Below are 16,696 nucleotides of genomic sequence, written 5' to 3' on the forward strand. Positions count from 1 at the left end.
ATCCCACTGCCAAATTACTGTACTGAATACAAGTTCCCAGAGAAGTGCAAGTCCTCACAAAACAATCATTACTATCAGCTTTCCTTTCTATCACCGTCTCCTACATACCTTCAGGTGTGGAAACATATTAGCATGGTCTCCAATAAAGAAAGTGTTTGGCATGTAAGCCAGTTTCTCAGAATATTGCTCAGCCACCTCTACTGGGGAAGTTTCTTGATCTGTAATGATGTAATCCATGAACAGTGCCCCACTGGTTCCAGGGTATCCCAACCACATAGCCTATAAAAGAAGCCAAAAAGCAACAGACTGTAAATCTTAAGTGTGGACAAACCACATGTGGAACTATATAACCTGCTCTGATTCAGCATCTCTCTACAAAGGTTTTCACAAGATTCTCAAATGGCTGAAGTCCAACAAAGTGCAAGAATTGTCTCCAGGTTCCCATCAGACAAAGAACAATTTTTTAAAGAACTATTAAAAACTATGGCCAGAAATCTATCAAGCACATAGAGCCAGCTATACACAGCTATGAAGTTGGGTATTAGCCAGCAGTCACCTCAGTTTCTTTGAGCTGTTTGGAGACTGCTGTGGTCTGGAATTAGACTGTTCTCAGGTTTTTCTGTCCCTTGTGGAGATTTAAGGTAATTCTCCATACTGCTCATGTGACTTAGGAACCTAAGTCAAAAGGACATAAGGTGTTCTTAAAAATTTTATCCTTAGTTTTTTTCCTCCTTTGATTACTGTATTGTACAACAGCATAGATTGGATTGGTCACACTGCATTCACCAAGGTGTTAAACATTTCATCCACACAAGCAGGGTCAGGAAGCCACTGGCTTCCACTCTGGGGATATATGGAGATGCGGTAGCTTGGGAGAATGTGCATAGCAGCCTAGACAATGCTAGCTTCCTAGTAGAGAAGTGGGATAGCCAGGAGCAGAGAAAGAATGGTTACTTACCTGGTAATTGTTGTTCTTCAAGATGTGTTGCTCATGTCCATTCGTAATTAGGTGTGTGCACACGCCACATGCACCAGTGCTGGAAATTCCCCCCCAGTGGTACCCAGGAGGTAGCTCTAGCGCCCCCTGCAGCGGCGCGCATGCGCCTGTGTATAAGGTGCTGCCAGCTCCCCTCCCTCTCAGTTCCTTCTTGCTGGAACTCTGACTGAAGGGAAGGAGGGTGGGTGTGGAATGGATACGAGCGACCCATCTCCAAGAATGGTTACTTACCTTGTAATCATTGTTCTTTCTTCTTCAAATGCCTGCTCATGTCCATTTCTCAATTAGAAGCCAGCATCATCTTGAGCCTGCTGCGTCATAGCATAGTGGCCAAGCAGCCTCGTTCCTCTTGGTTCAGCCCTGGAGCGTCCAAGCTGTCAGATATAGGGAGGCCAGGTCTGGGTGAAGCAGGCAGTCCCAATCCCGGGACAAGAGATCTGGTTGCGATGGGAGTGTCCACAGGTGAGTCACCAATAGCTCAAGCAGCATGCCAAACCAATGTTGCTGGGGTCACCAGGATGACCTGTGTTCTGTCCCTCTTCACTTTTGAGGACTTTGTGATCACCGGTGTTGGCGAGAAGGCGTACATAAGATTCCCTGACCAGGGGAGGAGAAAGGCACCTCTCAGTGAGCTGTTGCTGAGCCCTTGCTGAGAGCAAAACTGACTGCATTTCTTGTTCTCTTTGGTGGCGAAGAGATCCACTTGGGGATTGCCTCATCTCTGGAAGATGTGATCGACCACCTTCAGGTGCAGTGACCACTCATGGTGAGAACAAAAGGATCTGCTGAGGTGGTCCGCTAAAGCGTTGTTGATCCCTGGGAGATGCACCACCTCCAGGTAGATGCTGTGACCCATACAGAAGTCCCATAGGAGTATGGCCTCCTGACAAAGGGCTGGGGACTGGGCCCCCCTCCTTCCTGTTGCTATAGTATACTGAGGCCGAGTTGTCTCAGAGTACCTGTGCTACCTTGTTTGAGAGTTATAGCAGGAACACCACATAGGCCAGCCGAACTGTCAAGTTCCCGGATGTTGATGTGCAATGCCAGGTTCTTTGCAGTACAGGTGCCCTCAGTTTTGAGGGGGCTAAGGAGTGCTCCCCATCTTAGGTCTGAGGCATTGGAGACTAGTGATAACATCAACTGAGGGGCCTCGAAGGGTATTCCTAAGAGCACTTGTTGCGGTCTTGTCCACCATGCCAGGGAGGTAAGCATCCTCAGAGGGACCATAAGCAACCTGTCCAGGCGATGCCTGGCTGGGGAATACACTGATGCCAGCCACATTTGGAGGGGCCTGAACTGTAGTCTGGCATGTTGCACCACATAAGTGCAGGCTGCCAGGTGGCCCAACAGACTGAGGCATACCCTCACTGTGGTAGGGTGTGGGATGAAATGCAGGCTATATTTTCTGACATTGCCAGGAATCTTCCCTCTGGTAGGAGTGCCCTGGCTCAGGTAGAGTCCAAAATCACCCTCAATAAATTCTACCTTTTGGAATGGGACGAGGCTGATTTTTCCTCATTTATCAGCAGGCCTAGCGCTTGGCAGGTGGTTCAGATGATCATGATTCCTTTCCTGGACTTGAGACTTTGACCTGTCCTTGATGAGCCAATCGTCCAGCTAAGGAAATATCTGTACTCCTTTGTGTCAGGTGGGCAGCAATTACCTCCATGCACTTAGTGAAAATTCGTGGCTCAGTTGAAAGGCCAAAGGGAAACACCATGAACTGATAGTAGTGAGTTCCTACCATGAACTGTAGGAAACTCCCTGTGTCCCGGGAAGATCGAGCTGTGAAAAGAGGCATCTTTTAAGTCGAGAGCAGCGTACCAGTAGCCTGGCTCCAGCAAAGGTGTAATAGTAGCTAAGGAAACTATCCGGAACTTCAACTTCTTAAGGACTCAAGTCTAAGAAAGGCCTCAGCCCTCCCTTTGCTTTCAGAATTAGAAAGTCAGAGTAATACCTGTTCCCCCGCACCGATTTGCAAGAGTGCTTGCACCTCCTGGACGAGAAGTTGCTTGTGAGAGGAGTCCCTGAAGAGGGACAGGGAAGGATGGTGGGAGCAAGGAGAACTGGAGGGTGTATGCAGTGGCTACTGTGCTGGGTACCCAGCGGTCAGATGTTATCGTAGCCCAGGCCTGGAGGAAAGGGGCTAGGTGAGAAGAAAATAGCAGGAGGCTAGATCCCAAGTTAAAACTGGTAAGTTGCCCTCGGGCGCCCCTTCAAAAAGTCTGTTTACCACCTCAATGGAGGTGGCTTGAACCTGGTTAGGGGGGCAGCAGATGACGAGTGGCCCTGGCACCTCTTATAACCTCTATTCCTTTTTCTGTAGGACTCACTATGGTGTTGATCTGCAAACCGCTGCAGCTGTTGGAGCCTGAAATGCCTCCTGGTTGATGATGGGGTGCACCAGCCAAGGGATGGCAGTCTTCCTTGAGTCCTTCATGCCATGCAGTTCGGACTCTGTCTGCTCAGCAAAGAGTGCCGTGCCAAAGGGAAGGTCCTGGATAGATTGAAGGACCTCCAACAGAAGGCCCAATGACTGCAACCAGCAAGCCCTTCTCAACGATATTGCTGATGCCATGGTCCTGGCTGCAGAGTCTGTTGTATCGGAGACTGCCTGTAGGGATGCCCAGGCTACTGTCCTCCCTCCTCCAGGATGGCCTCAAATTCCTGCCTGGAAGGCTGTGATAGGGAGTCCACAAACTTCTCCAGCGACTGTCAGATATTAAAATGGTATCTATCCAACAGCGCTTGTTGGTTAGATACATGCAGTTGTAGGCTCACAGTAGAATAAACTTTGTGCCCAAACAAGTCCAGCTTTTTTTCGTCTCATTTGGCTCTGCCTGTCCCTCTCATTGGCTGCTGTGACCACCAGCGATCCCAGGAAGGGTTAGTGTACAAGTATTCAAACCTTTAGCCAGTACGTAATACTTCATTTCTGTCCTTTTTGACGTGGGGGGCAAGGAGGCCGGGATTTGCCATTAGGACCACAGACTTGATTGTGCATCAGAGCAGGCCATGACTGAGGTGACTGACCACAATAATCCCTCGGTATGGCATTCCACAATAACATGTTCCTGATTTCCCACGGCCCTTCGCTAACAGTGTAATTTTAAACTATCTACTTCTATTTTAACCTACAGAAAGCTAGATGAAACACCGATTTAAAATTCTGAGGAAACCTCAAGATTAAGCCATCACCTACCAGCAGGCTCACTAGCTATGGCTTCTAACAGGAGCAATCAGAAGTAGCTGCTCAACTATCTGTAGCAAAAAACAGAAGAAGTGAAAGCACTAATGATCAGTACCTTTCATGTTGTAAGGCAAGAATTTCTTACATGCTGCAACAGTCCAAGACTATTTGGCTTTGGGAGTTCACCAGTCTCACATTGGAGGCAGGGACCCAGGAGTGAGAATTCAGTGTCTATGGTTCCTTTACAGAATTAAGAGTCTACAGGCCAAATTACATCTTCAAGAATACTTGTGCTCTGAGGAATCTGGTCTCCTTATCTATACTACGAGAATTCTAGCACCCCGAAGGCACAGTAAAATAATCAAACATGATAGCTGTCTTTTGCTACTTTCATTTTTCCAGCATTTTTTCAGAAAAGCTTTGGAAATTGCAGTTCTGTGTTGGCCACAGAAAGTCTCCAAGTGCAGAATGAGTTAAAATAACTAGATCAATCCAATGTGCATTTTAAACCAAGGACACTATTTACCCAACAATATAGCAGCAGTGAAGGATGGAACAATGGTATACCGCATAGGCCACTGGACTGACACTCAAGACGGGAGTTCAATTCCAAGCTCCACCACAACACCCTGATTTGCCCTGCCCTGTCTCTCCATTCCCTATCTGTAAAATAATATATCCCTGCCTACCAGGAGCATTGTGAGGATAAAATCCATTAACTATGTGAGGCATCGAGATATTACAATAATGCAGAACCATACAAGTATCCAGATATTGATAATAGTAACAGTTGCTCTGACATGTTTTAGAAAGTGTCAGATATGGCAGAATGAAATAAATTTGCTTTATAGAATTTTATAACATGGCTTGATACCCCTAAGTAACTTAAACAACAGATTAAAAGGTACATCTAACAGCTCCAGCTCACCGATATACTTCACTATTCTGGGTATTATCATCCAGGGTTTCCTTTTAGCAGCATTAATCTTCCACTGTGTGTTGATGCTGAGTTATTTTAATTTGAACATAACACGTTTGCATATATGCATTGTAAGGACTCACTGTTCTCAGTATACTGCAGCACGTTCAAACCACACCTCATTCAGAACAGTGTTTACAGCATTATCTGATGCTGTGTTACTACAAATTATTGTGCTTATGCAATCATGTACTGAACTTGTATGAAATTATACTTATTCATGGAAATAAATTTCCCAGAGTCAGCTCTGGTTTCTCCTGGTCATATCTTTCCTGCAAAGATTCCAAACTGAGGCCACCTACCTGTCAGCATGTAGAAGTCATGGATGACTGACAACATTTGTTTAAAATATCTAATCTCTGCTCTAACTAAAATGAGAAACAGTGCTCAGGACCCATGAAGCTATGTTTAATTTCTCTCTTTTGGAACATTATTCAACATAAATATTAGGAAAAGGGAGCTAATTGTATATAAAGCACACAATTATTCTATTCATAGACTTAGTCCCTATAGAGCAATATTCATTTCTTTTCAGTCCCCTATGGCTCAGCATGCCACTTTCAAAGCACTCCCAACTTGAAGCACAGGAGAGAGAAATCAGCCTGTTCTGTGACAATGTTGAGCATTGCTCTTACATCACAGAGTTCTTCAAACACTGTTTAATTCCTTTTACCTGAATAGGTGCTGGTCTGAGTGCAAACAATTCATTACGGGCTCCCTTTGTGTAGCCATTCATGTTAATGAGGATGTGTATCCCATCTTGGTGGATGCGATCTGCTGCCTTTCCATTACATGGTATCTAAAGAACAAGAATCATGAACAAACATTACTCATTATTCTTTTATCACTGAAAGGTCAAAAGTGAGTTTAGGAGTCTGCGTACCAACACATTTGAAATACAGAAAATTTGAAACAATGCTATCTGATTCAGATGAAATTTACAGCTAGCTCAAATTTCCCATAACCCCCTCTCCCAAATAAAGATGTTATGAGTAACAAGAGTCACTCACTTAATTCTGAAAAAAATACCCAAAGAGGGAAAGCATGTCCAAGTTCACCCAGACCTTTGGTAGGATAGCAGGACCAGAGAGTTAGAGGTGTCACTTATAGAAATTATAACAATTATAGAGACTTCTGTTGGAAAGGGAGAAGCTTTCATAGACTCACCATCATGGTCGTCTAGTCTGACTTCCTGTACACTGCAGGCCACAAAACCTCATCCCCCCCTTCACTCCAATAATAGGCCCCTAACCTCTGGTTGAGTTACTGAAGCTCTCAGATCATGGTTTAAAGACTTAAAGTTACAGAGAATCCACCATTTACACTAGTTTAACCTGCAAGTGATCCACACCTCCTTCTGCAGAGGAAGGTGAACAATGCCCAGGATCTCTGCCAATCTGACCTGAGAGAAAATTCCTTCCCAACCCCAAATATGGCGATCAGTTAGACTCTGAGCATGGGGGCAAGACCCCACCAGCCAGACACCTGGGAAAGAATTCTGTTTAGTAACTCACAGCCCTCCCCATCTCATGTTGGACATATTTGCTGCTAACAGTCACAGATTGGCCAGCAGCTGAAGATCAGCCATTGTAGGCAGTCTCACCATACCATCTGCTCCATAAATTTAACAAGCTGTCTGGAAGCCAGTTAGGATTTTTGCCCCCACTGCTCCTCTTGGAAGGCTGTTCCAGGACTTCACTCCTCTGATAGTTAGAAACTTTGACCTAATTTCAAGCCCAAATTTGTTGGTGGCCAGTTTATATCCATTTGCTCTTCTGTCCACGCTGGCACTTAAGTAACTCTTCACACCCCTGGTATTTATTCATTTGATGTATTTATAGAGAGCAATCATATTTCCCATCAGTCTTCTTTTGGTTAGGCTAAACAAGCCAAGCCCTTTGAGTCACTTCTCATAAGGTAGGTTTTCCATTTCTCAGAGTCTCCTGGTTGCCCTTCTCTGTACCTGTTCCAGTCTGAATTCATCTTTCGTAAACATGGGAGACCAGAACTGCACACGGTATTCCAGATGAAGTCTCACCAGAGCCTTGTATAATGGCATTAACATTTCCCTGTCTCTACTGGAAGTACCTTGCCTGATGCATTCTAGGACTGCATCAGCCTTCTTCACGACCGCATCACATTGGTGGCTCATAGGTAACCTGTGATCAACCAATACACCCAGGACTTTCTCCTCCATCACTTCCACCTGATACATGCCCATCTTACAGCAAAAATTCTTGTTAATCCTTAAATGCATGACACTGATCTTTGCTATTAAATTTCATCCAATTTCTATTACTCCCAGTTTACAAAGTCATCCAGATCATCTTGTATGATACTTCAGTTCTCCTCTGTATTGGCAATGCCACCCAACTTTGTGTCATCTGCAAATTTTATTAGAATACTTCCACTATTTGTGTCAAGGTCAGTAATAAAAATGATAAATAAGATTGGTCCCAAGACCGATCCCTGAGGAACTTCACTAGTAACCTCACTCCAGCCTGACAGTTCACCATTCAACATGATCCACTGTAGTCTCCCTTTTAACCAGCTCCTTATCCACCTTCCAATTTTCATATTAATCCCCATCTTCTCCAATTTAAGTAATAATTCCCCATGTGGAACCGTAATGCCTTACTAAAATCTAGGTAAATTAGATCCACTGCATTTCCTTTGTCTAAAAAAAATCAGTTATCTTCTCAAAGGAGGAAAATCAGGTTGGTCTGGCATAATCTCTCACCAACAGAAAGTGGTCCAACAGAAGATTTTACCTCACCCACCTTGTGCCTTTAATATGTTGGGACTAACCCGGCTACAACACTGCATACATCAAGTATGGCTTTTTGAGAATGTTGCCTCTACATAGCCACACTTGTGGATAAACCCCCTGCACCACTGAGATATGTGAACCTTGTGAAAGCTGTGCCTGGGAGACCACATGAAAAACTTCTAACAGCACTGCATGTTTGGAGCAGAGTTGCTTCAGTTCCTTCCACTGAAGAGTCCTAGGAAAGTAGAACTCAAAGTTAGTGTGAATGGGAAGAGCCACACTTGGACAGTCCATCTACCTTATGTTGTGAGGTCCTGGAAGTGAGCTCCTTGTGAGATGGGATGCGTGAACTAGGACCCCAAGACACCCTGTAGTATCCTTTCACCCACAGAGAGAGCTGAGAATCTTCTGCAGACTAGGTATCTTCTTGGTCAAGCTATATTTGTTGGGTGTACAGACTGTCCAGAGTCAGGCCTGGAGGAACCTTAATTATAGTCTGACAGATGTAATGAATATGCAGGCTGCCATGTGGTCTAGTAAGCTACAGGCAGGCCTGTGCCATGGTTTGAGGTCTCCTCTAAAGGACAGATGAGGCTGATCATAGTAGCAAGTCTCTCCATGGGCAAGACAGCTCTGGCAGCTGTGGAATCCCAGGGTGGTCCATATGATTTTGATGTGCTGGATAGGCCAAATGTGCTGGATGGGCTCCTACTAATGCAGCCCAATATGCTATTAGTCTTCATGGCAACCAGGGCACACCGCTGACTCATATCTAGCTTCTTATCCACTGTAATCCCCAGGTCCTTTTCTGCAGAACTGCTGCCTAGCTCATCGGTCCCCAGTCTGTAGCTGTGCATGGGATTCTTCCATCCTAAGTGGAGCACTCCGCACTTGTCCTTAGAATCATAGAATCAGAGTGTTGGAAGGGACCTCAGGAGGTCATCTAGTCCAACCCCCTGCTCAGAGCAGGACTAACCTCAGCTAAATGAACTTGTTGAACCTCATCAGATTTCTTTAGGCCCAATCCTCCAATGTGTATAGGTCACTAGGTCACTCTGTATCCTATCCCTACCTTCCAGAGTATTTACCACTCTCCCTAGCTTAGTGTCATCTGCAAACTTGCTGAGGGTGCAATCTACCCCATCCTGCAGATCATTAATGAAGATATTGAAAAAAAACGGCCCCTGGATTGACCCCTGTGGCACTCTGTTTGTGAATGGCTGCCAGCTAGACATGGAGCCATTGATCAGTACCCATTTAGCCCGATGATCTAGCCAGCTCTCTATCCATTTTATAGTCCATTCATCCAACCTATACTTTTTTAACTTGCTGATAAGAATACTGTGAGAGACGATCAAAAGCTTTGCTAAAATCAAGGTATATCACATCCACCGCTTTCCCCACATCCACAGAGCCAGTAACCTCTTCATAGAAGGCAATCAGGTTACTCTTGGTGAATCCATGTTGACTGTTCCTGATCACCTTCCTCTCTTCCAAGTGCCTTAAAACGGGTTCCTTGAGGACCTGCTCCATGATTTTTCCAGGGATTGAGGTGAAGCTGACCAGTCTATAGTTCCCTGGATCCTCTTTCTTCCCTTTCTTGAAGATAGACACTATATTTGCCTTTTTCTAATCATCAGGGACCTCCCCCAATTGCCACGAGCTTTCAAAGAGCCAATGGGCTCTGAAATCACATCAGCCAACTCCCTCAGCACCCTCGGATGCATTTTATCTGGCCCCATAGACATGTGTATGTCCAATCTTTCTAAATAGTCCTGAACCTGTTCCTTCAGCACTGAGGGATGTTCACATGGGGTGTACAGGGAGTCACAGTTGCAACTGGTGCCTGTGTTCGACACAGTGCCAACCTGTGCCTCCTCCTCAGTGCTGATCTCGGTGCTGTGTGTTGACAATCGGTTTCCTGGATACAGTCTCTCTGAGGCAGGGTCTGAAGTTCGCTGGTCAAGGAGCTTTGGGCCTGGTGGTAAGCCCAACGTGTCCACAGAAGGGCCACTGTGGTGGTAGCAGCTGCCATTGGACCTGCCAGGATCCCATGAGAAGAACTTGTCCAGGGTCCTGACCGGATCTACTTCGCCTCAAATAGTGCCTGCTGCAGTAGGAGACATATGACTCTGCTTCCAAGTGGAGGAGCTTGAGTCCAATCGTGGGGACCATAGCAGTGCCAACCCGGATGGTGCCAGACAGCAGCTCCTTGGTGATCGAGGGCTGTGCTGCATCATGGCTAGTTTGCCTCTAGATAGCACCATTCACCTTTGCAGAGCTGGAGATCTTACAACCGCAGCTCTCTCGTCTGGCGGGCGCCTGCTGTACCGACATGGCAATTAGTTCTCTAGCTGCCTCAAAGGTGTACAATGTGGATGGAAGATCCAGATCCCCCACCTGCCTCTCACTTGTTGGTGAGTCCATGGGCATCAGACTCAACATGCCCATCAGTGGGCTCAGAGTCGACTGCATCACCTCCAATGGAATCGGGGCCTTTGGTCCCTGTCTGGCGTGCACTCTGTTGGTGTCCTTCGCTGCCAACCTTACAATGAATGAGTGCCCTCTGTTTTCTTGTGCCTCTTGCAAGCACCGCTGGGAGCGGTGCTGGGACAACTCTGGTGCCTGAGGGGCGCAGTGCCCGGAGCCCTTGCGTGCTGCAGATTTCCTCCATGACATCAGCTCCCTTACTGAGGGTGGTGCGCTCTGCACCGACAAGCTAGGATCTGTCTGGCCCGCTGGTTGGGGCTAGAGAGCTGCCTCCATGAGGAGGTGCATTAGCCTTACCGTCCTCTCCTTCTTCGTCCTAGGTTTAAAGTCTCTGCAGATTTTGCACTTGTCAGTCTAGTGTGATTCTCTGAGGCACTTTATACAGGAGTTGTGTGGGTTGCCCTTGGGCATAGATTTATGGCACAACCCACACTGCTTAAATCCCAGGGACCAGGGCATGCCCTGGTTGCCCAAGGAGGGGTAGGGAAGAAATGGTGGGAGGACCCCCGAAATTAAATTTAGCTACTAACTAATCTAACTCTTTCAACTAACCTAACTATTTTAACTATTTACAGATGACTGATAAGGAACCCTAGGGGATTGCTTGCCAAAGCAAGAGAAAGAGAAGCTCCAACCACCGTCACGGGTGGTAAGAAGGAACTGAAAAGGCAGCAGATCAGCAGGGCCTTATACATGGCGCCATAGCAGCATGACTCCAGGGGGCGCCTGGGTCAACCCGACAGGTACTGCTAGGGGAAAAACATTCCAATGACTGTGCACTTGGCACGCACACACCTACCTGAAATCGACATGAGCAAGCACTCGAAGTTGAAAGTCTCTGGAGAAAGATGAAATGGGAAAAATAGGTTGATGTGATGGAAGAGGGTCTACTATAGGACCACCAAATCAGGAAGAGGAAGTGAATAAGGCATTTACAGAATAACAGAAATATCCAGACCACAAGAGCTTGTAGTAGTGGCAGACTAACTACCCAGACATCTATTCGAAAAGTGATACAGCAAAACACAATTTCCAGTAACTTCCTGGAATGTATTGGGACAACTTTTATTTCAGAAATTAGAAGTAGTAAACCAGGGGGACAATCATTTTAGATTTGCTTCTGACCAACAGGGAGGAATCGGTTGAGAACCTGAATTCGGAAGGCAATTCAGTAAAAGTGAACATGAAATGACAATTTCATGAATCTAAGGAAAGGAAGAAGAGAGAGCAGCAGAATAAGAACGACATAAAAAAGCATATTTTAAACTCAAAACTGGTTGGTGATGTCCTGTGGGAAGAAAATCTAAGGGATAAAAGCATTCAGGAGAGCTGGCAGTTGCTCAACGAGATAATATTAAAGGCACAACTACAAGCTATGCCGATGAAAAGAAAAGATAGGAAGAACAGTAAAAGGCAAATATGGCTCCATCAGGAGCTCTTTAATTACCCCAAAATCAAAAAAGAATCCTACAAAAACTAGAAACATGGACAAATTGTTAGATGTGCAAAAGAACACCAGCATGAAAGGACAAAATCAGAAAAGCTAAGGCACAAAATGAGTTATACCTAACAAGAGACAAAAGGCAATAAAAAGAGGTTCTTTAAATATATTCGCAGCAAGAGAAATTGAAAGCAGAAAGGAAATTAAGTCCTCTACTTAGCAAAAAGGAGAGCTAATAATTGATGACATCAAAAAGGCGAAAGTGTTTAATGCATCTTTTACTTCAGTCTTCAATAAAAAGTGAAATGGTGACCAGATACTCAAAACACAATATTAACAAGGGGGAAGGAACTCAAGCCAAAACAGAGAAAGAACAGGTTTAAGAATATTTAGATAGATAGATACAAGTTGAATGATGAAATTCATTATAGAGTACTTAAGTAATTAGATGAAGCAGTCTCAGAATTGATAGCAATTATCTTTGAGAACTCATGAAGGACAGGTAAGGTCCCAGAGGACTGGCGAAGGACAAAATAATACCTATCTTTAAAATGGCACACAAAGAGGACCCAGGGAATTACAGATCAGTCAGCCTAACTTTGATACCTGGAAAGGCACTGGAACAAATTATTAAACAATCAATCTGTAAGCACCTAAAGGATAATAGGGTTATAGGAATAGGAGCACGGATTAGTCAAGAATACTTCAAGCCAGTCAAGTGAATTTCCTTCGACAGGGTTACTGGTCTGGCAGATAGAGAAAGAGTAGACATGATATACCTTGATTTTCATAAGGCTTTTGACAGTTCCACGTGACATTCTCATAAGCAAACTGGGGAAATTTGGTCTAGATGAAGCTACTTTGATACTCAGAGTAGTTATCAGTGTCAAACTCAGAGGGCATATCTAGTAAGGTCCTGCAGGGGTCAGTTTTGTCCTACTCAATATTTTTCATTAATGACTTGGTTATGGAGTGGAGAATATGCTTATGAAATCTGCAAATGACACCAAGATTGGAGGGGTTGGAAGCACTCTGGAGGACAGGATTAGAATGCCAACTGACTGACAAATTATGGAACTGGTCTGAAATCAACAAGGTGCAAAGCACTACACTGAGCAAGGAAAACAAATGCACAACTACAAAGTGGAGTGCTGCTGAAGACTCTGGGAGTTACACCAGATAAGAAGTTGAATGAGTCCACAATGTGATGCAGTTATGAAACAGGCTAATATACTGGGACATATTAAAGTGAGTATTGTATAGAAGACACAGGATGTAACTCTCCCACCCTATTCGACACTGGTCAGGCCTTAGCTGGAGAACTGTCAATTCTGGGCACTATACTTTAGGAAAGATATGGACAAAGTGGAGCAAATTCAGAAGAGAGCAACAAGTGATAGAAGGTTTAGAAAACTTGACCTATGAGAAAAGGTTGAAAAAACATGAGCATGTTTAGTTCTGAAAAAAGGAAACTGAGTGGGAACCTAAGTTTTCAAAATATTTTAAGCATTGTTAGAAAGATGACATTAATCCATGTCTACTGAAGGCAGGACAAAGAGTAAAGGGTATAATTTTCAACAAGAGAGATTTAGGTTAGATATTAAGAAAAGTTGAACTAGAACGGGAATTCATGATCTTGAGTTCCCTTCCAGCCCTACACATCTATGATTCTGTGTTAAACAGCAGATACACATCTTTTCCTGACTGGTTAAACTCTTCAATGCCTAAGCCTCTGGGCATATGTCCTAGCAACTCCTGTAACGGACAGAAAACATTATGTGGCAACACAGACAAGTCCTTCTGACAGGCCACAAGAGGATTCTTGCAAATCGCCTACACAGTCTGCCTCCTCTGAACCAAACAGCTGGTCAGGAATATTGACCAATGGCAGGCCCTCTGTAGCAACTATTGGTACCAGTCTAGGAAGGAGAAAATACTGTAGCTGCCTTGGGGGAGAAAGCAGCCCTCAAGTTTTGGGGGGTATTTTTGCCCTCCCCTCCCCCCCCCTTTTTTTTTAAACTCCCAACCCCAAATGCCAAATGGTGAGAAGGACCCTGCTACAAGGCCACATAGCTCATATGTGGAAGATGCCAACACTCAGATTCCAAGACGAGAAGACACCACTGTGATCATTTAGTTTGATCCCCTGTACAACACATTTCATTGAACTTCCCTAAAATGTTTTCTAAAAGCTATGCTTTAGGAATGATCTAATCTTGATTTAAACATTGCCACAGATGGAGAATCCATCATGACCCCCCCAATAAGCTGTTCCAATAGTTAATCTTGCAATGAAAAATTTACCATATTTTCAGTCTGCATTTGTCTAGCTTCATCTTCCAGCCACTGGATCATGTTAACTTTCTCTGCTAGACTGAGGAGCCCATTATTAAATATTTGTTCCCCATGTCAATATTTACAGACTAATCAAGTCACTCCATAACCTTCTCTTTGTGAAGTTTAATAGTGATTGACTCAAGCAGCTCAACTTAACAAGCCATGTCTTCCATCTCCATCAATTTTCATGGCTCCTCTGACCCCTCTCCAATTTATCACATCCATTTTGGATTGTGGGCACCACAACTGGACAAAGAATTCCAGCAGTGCTTACCCAGTGCTAGATACAGAGGTAATACCTCCGCTCTTACTCAAGATTCCCCTTTTATGCACCCAAGGATTGTAGTAGCTCTTTTGGCCACAGCATCTCACTGGGAGCTCATGTTCAGCGGATTATCCACAACCCCCACATTTTTTTCAGTCATTGCTTCCCAGAATATAGTCTCCCCCAATCCTGGAAGTATGGCCTGCATTCTTTGTCCTTTGATGTACACGTTTACATTGTCATATTAAAACAAGTAGTTTGCTTGTGCCCAACTCTTCAAGCAATCCAGATCGCTCTGTATCAGTGACCTGTCTTCATTATTTACTACTCCCTCAATTTGTGTGTCATCTACAAACTATCAGTGATGATCGATATGTCCTGAATGTTAAACAGCATAGGGCCAAACCGATCCCTGTGGGACCTCACTTGAAACACACCCACTTGTTTGATTATTCCCTATTTACAATTACATTTTGAGACCTATCCGTTAGCCAGCTTTTAATCCATTTAATGTGTGCCATGTTAGTTTCAGATTGTTCTAGTTTTTAAATCGAAATGTCTTGCAGTACCAAGTCAAATACCTTACAGAAGTCTAACTATATTACATCAACACTAGTCTCTTTATTAACCAAATCTGTAATCTCATCAAATATAGATTCTGTTGAACTATTTTCCATAAGCCCAGGCTAATCGCCACTGATTATTTTACCCACCTTTAATTCTTTATCAACTGAATCCCATATCAGCCACTCCATTATCTTGCCCAGGATCAGTGTCAGACTAACAGGCCCCTATATTTACCCATGACCAGAAGGCAAGAAGGCTCTAGAGGTCTGGGTTAATCTATTTTCTGTCAAGGTCCAGACTCCAAAGGGGGGGAGGGGTTAGGGGTCCCCTGAGGTCCCTTCCAACCTTAATCTTCTAAGCACAATCCTTGGATGTATATGCAGACTATGAAATAGGAGTAGGTAGGTGGCATTAGCACTGCATACGGAATTATGAGAGACCATTATTGGAAAAGTATGTCTGGTTCTGGTGTCCATATTTTTAAATTGGAAAGGGCTAGAAGAAGTGCTTCAAGAATTAGAGATTTTGAAAACCTGCCTTAGTGAAAGATAGACTAATAAAACTCTATCCGTTTAATTTAACAAAAGACTAACTGGTTATTTGATTATCTACAAGTACCTATAAGGGGAGATGATTTCTGACAAAGAGCTCTTTCATCTTGTGGACAAGATGATCATCCAGTGGCTGGATGTTGAAAAGCTAGACAAATTCAGACAAAAATAAAGAACTTTACTTATTTTTACTGGAACAACTTATCTAGGGAGGTGGTTGATTCTCTGTCACTTTAAGTCCTTAAATCAAGTCTGAAGATCTTTCTAAAAAGGTATGTTCTAGCCTCAAGCAGAAGTTAAGTTTTTGTTGCAGAAACTACTAAGTGAAGTTCTATGGCCTGTGCTATGCCAGAGGAAATTATGATGTTGTAATCTGGTCTCTTCTGGTATTAAGATCTAGGAATTGATTAGTTAACTAAAGGATTTAAAAATTAAAATTCCTGGGCAGAGAAAAGATTCATATACACACAAGTAGTCATTAGAACTAAGTTGGGATGGCACTACGTAGCCCTTTTACAAGCTTGGCTTTAAGTGTTCAGTGCTGAGAGAAGTATTCCACAGATTGCTCTTCAGAAACCATGTGAAAAGCACTCAGGTGTGGGAACACATTTTGCAAGAGCAAATAAAGAGGATCTCTTGAAGAACAGCAGTTGATGCTGATTTAGCAGATATGCCATTTTTACTCAAGAGCCCAGATTTTCTCAACGGCATATGAGCTATGGGTACGTCTTCACTGACGGTGGCTCAGATCAATCTATCCACTAATCGCTCCATCGATCCGAAGACCCACTCAATCGATCCAGAAGTCGACTTGTTAAAACCACCCCCTCAAGTGGTGCAGCACAGTGAAGACGCTGCGCACAACAGAAGTTTAGAAGTTGACGGGAGTTACGCAAGCTACTCTGCGTAACTTGCTTAACTCCTGTCGACGGCCACCAAATTTTAAGGTAATTGTAGACCAGGCTTAAGTACTCCCCAGTCTGAGGGGATGGCTTTAAGCTATCCCCTGATCCTGGAGTCATCCAGCTGTCAGGCCAGTCCCACCCCCAATGTAAGCTAGAGGATCAGTGGGACAAGTCTACTTTATGCCAGCCAGCCATGGCACCCAG

General features: G+C 44.3%; 1 protein-coding gene across 2 annotated transcripts in view; it reads right to left on the bottom strand.

Annotated features, from left to right (window-relative positions):
- Positions 1 to 16,696, bottom strand: part of OGT (O-linked N-acetylglucosamine (GlcNAc) transferase) — a 72,284-nt gene that overhangs the window by 10,675 nt on the left and 44,913 nt on the right. For both annotated transcript variants that reach the window (XM_067547925.1, XM_067547924.1), the window contains exons 15-16: positions 5,840 to 5,965; positions 109 to 279 (exon numbers count right to left, since the gene is read on the bottom strand). In XM_067547925.1, the coding sequence (XP_067404026.1) occupies positions 109 to 279; positions 5,840 to 5,965 (297 nt within the window). The remainder of the gene's footprint in view (positions 1 to 108; positions 280 to 5,839; positions 5,966 to 16,696) is intronic.

Source organism: Emydura macquarii, unplaced genomic scaffold, assembly GCF_026122565.2.
Source record: "Emydura macquarii macquarii isolate MOO-44397 ecotype Brisbane River unplaced genomic scaffold, CSIRO-AGI_Emac_v2 contig_1253, whole genome shotgun sequence".
NCBI lineage: Eukaryota > Metazoa > Chordata > Testudines > Chelidae > Emydura > Emydura macquarii.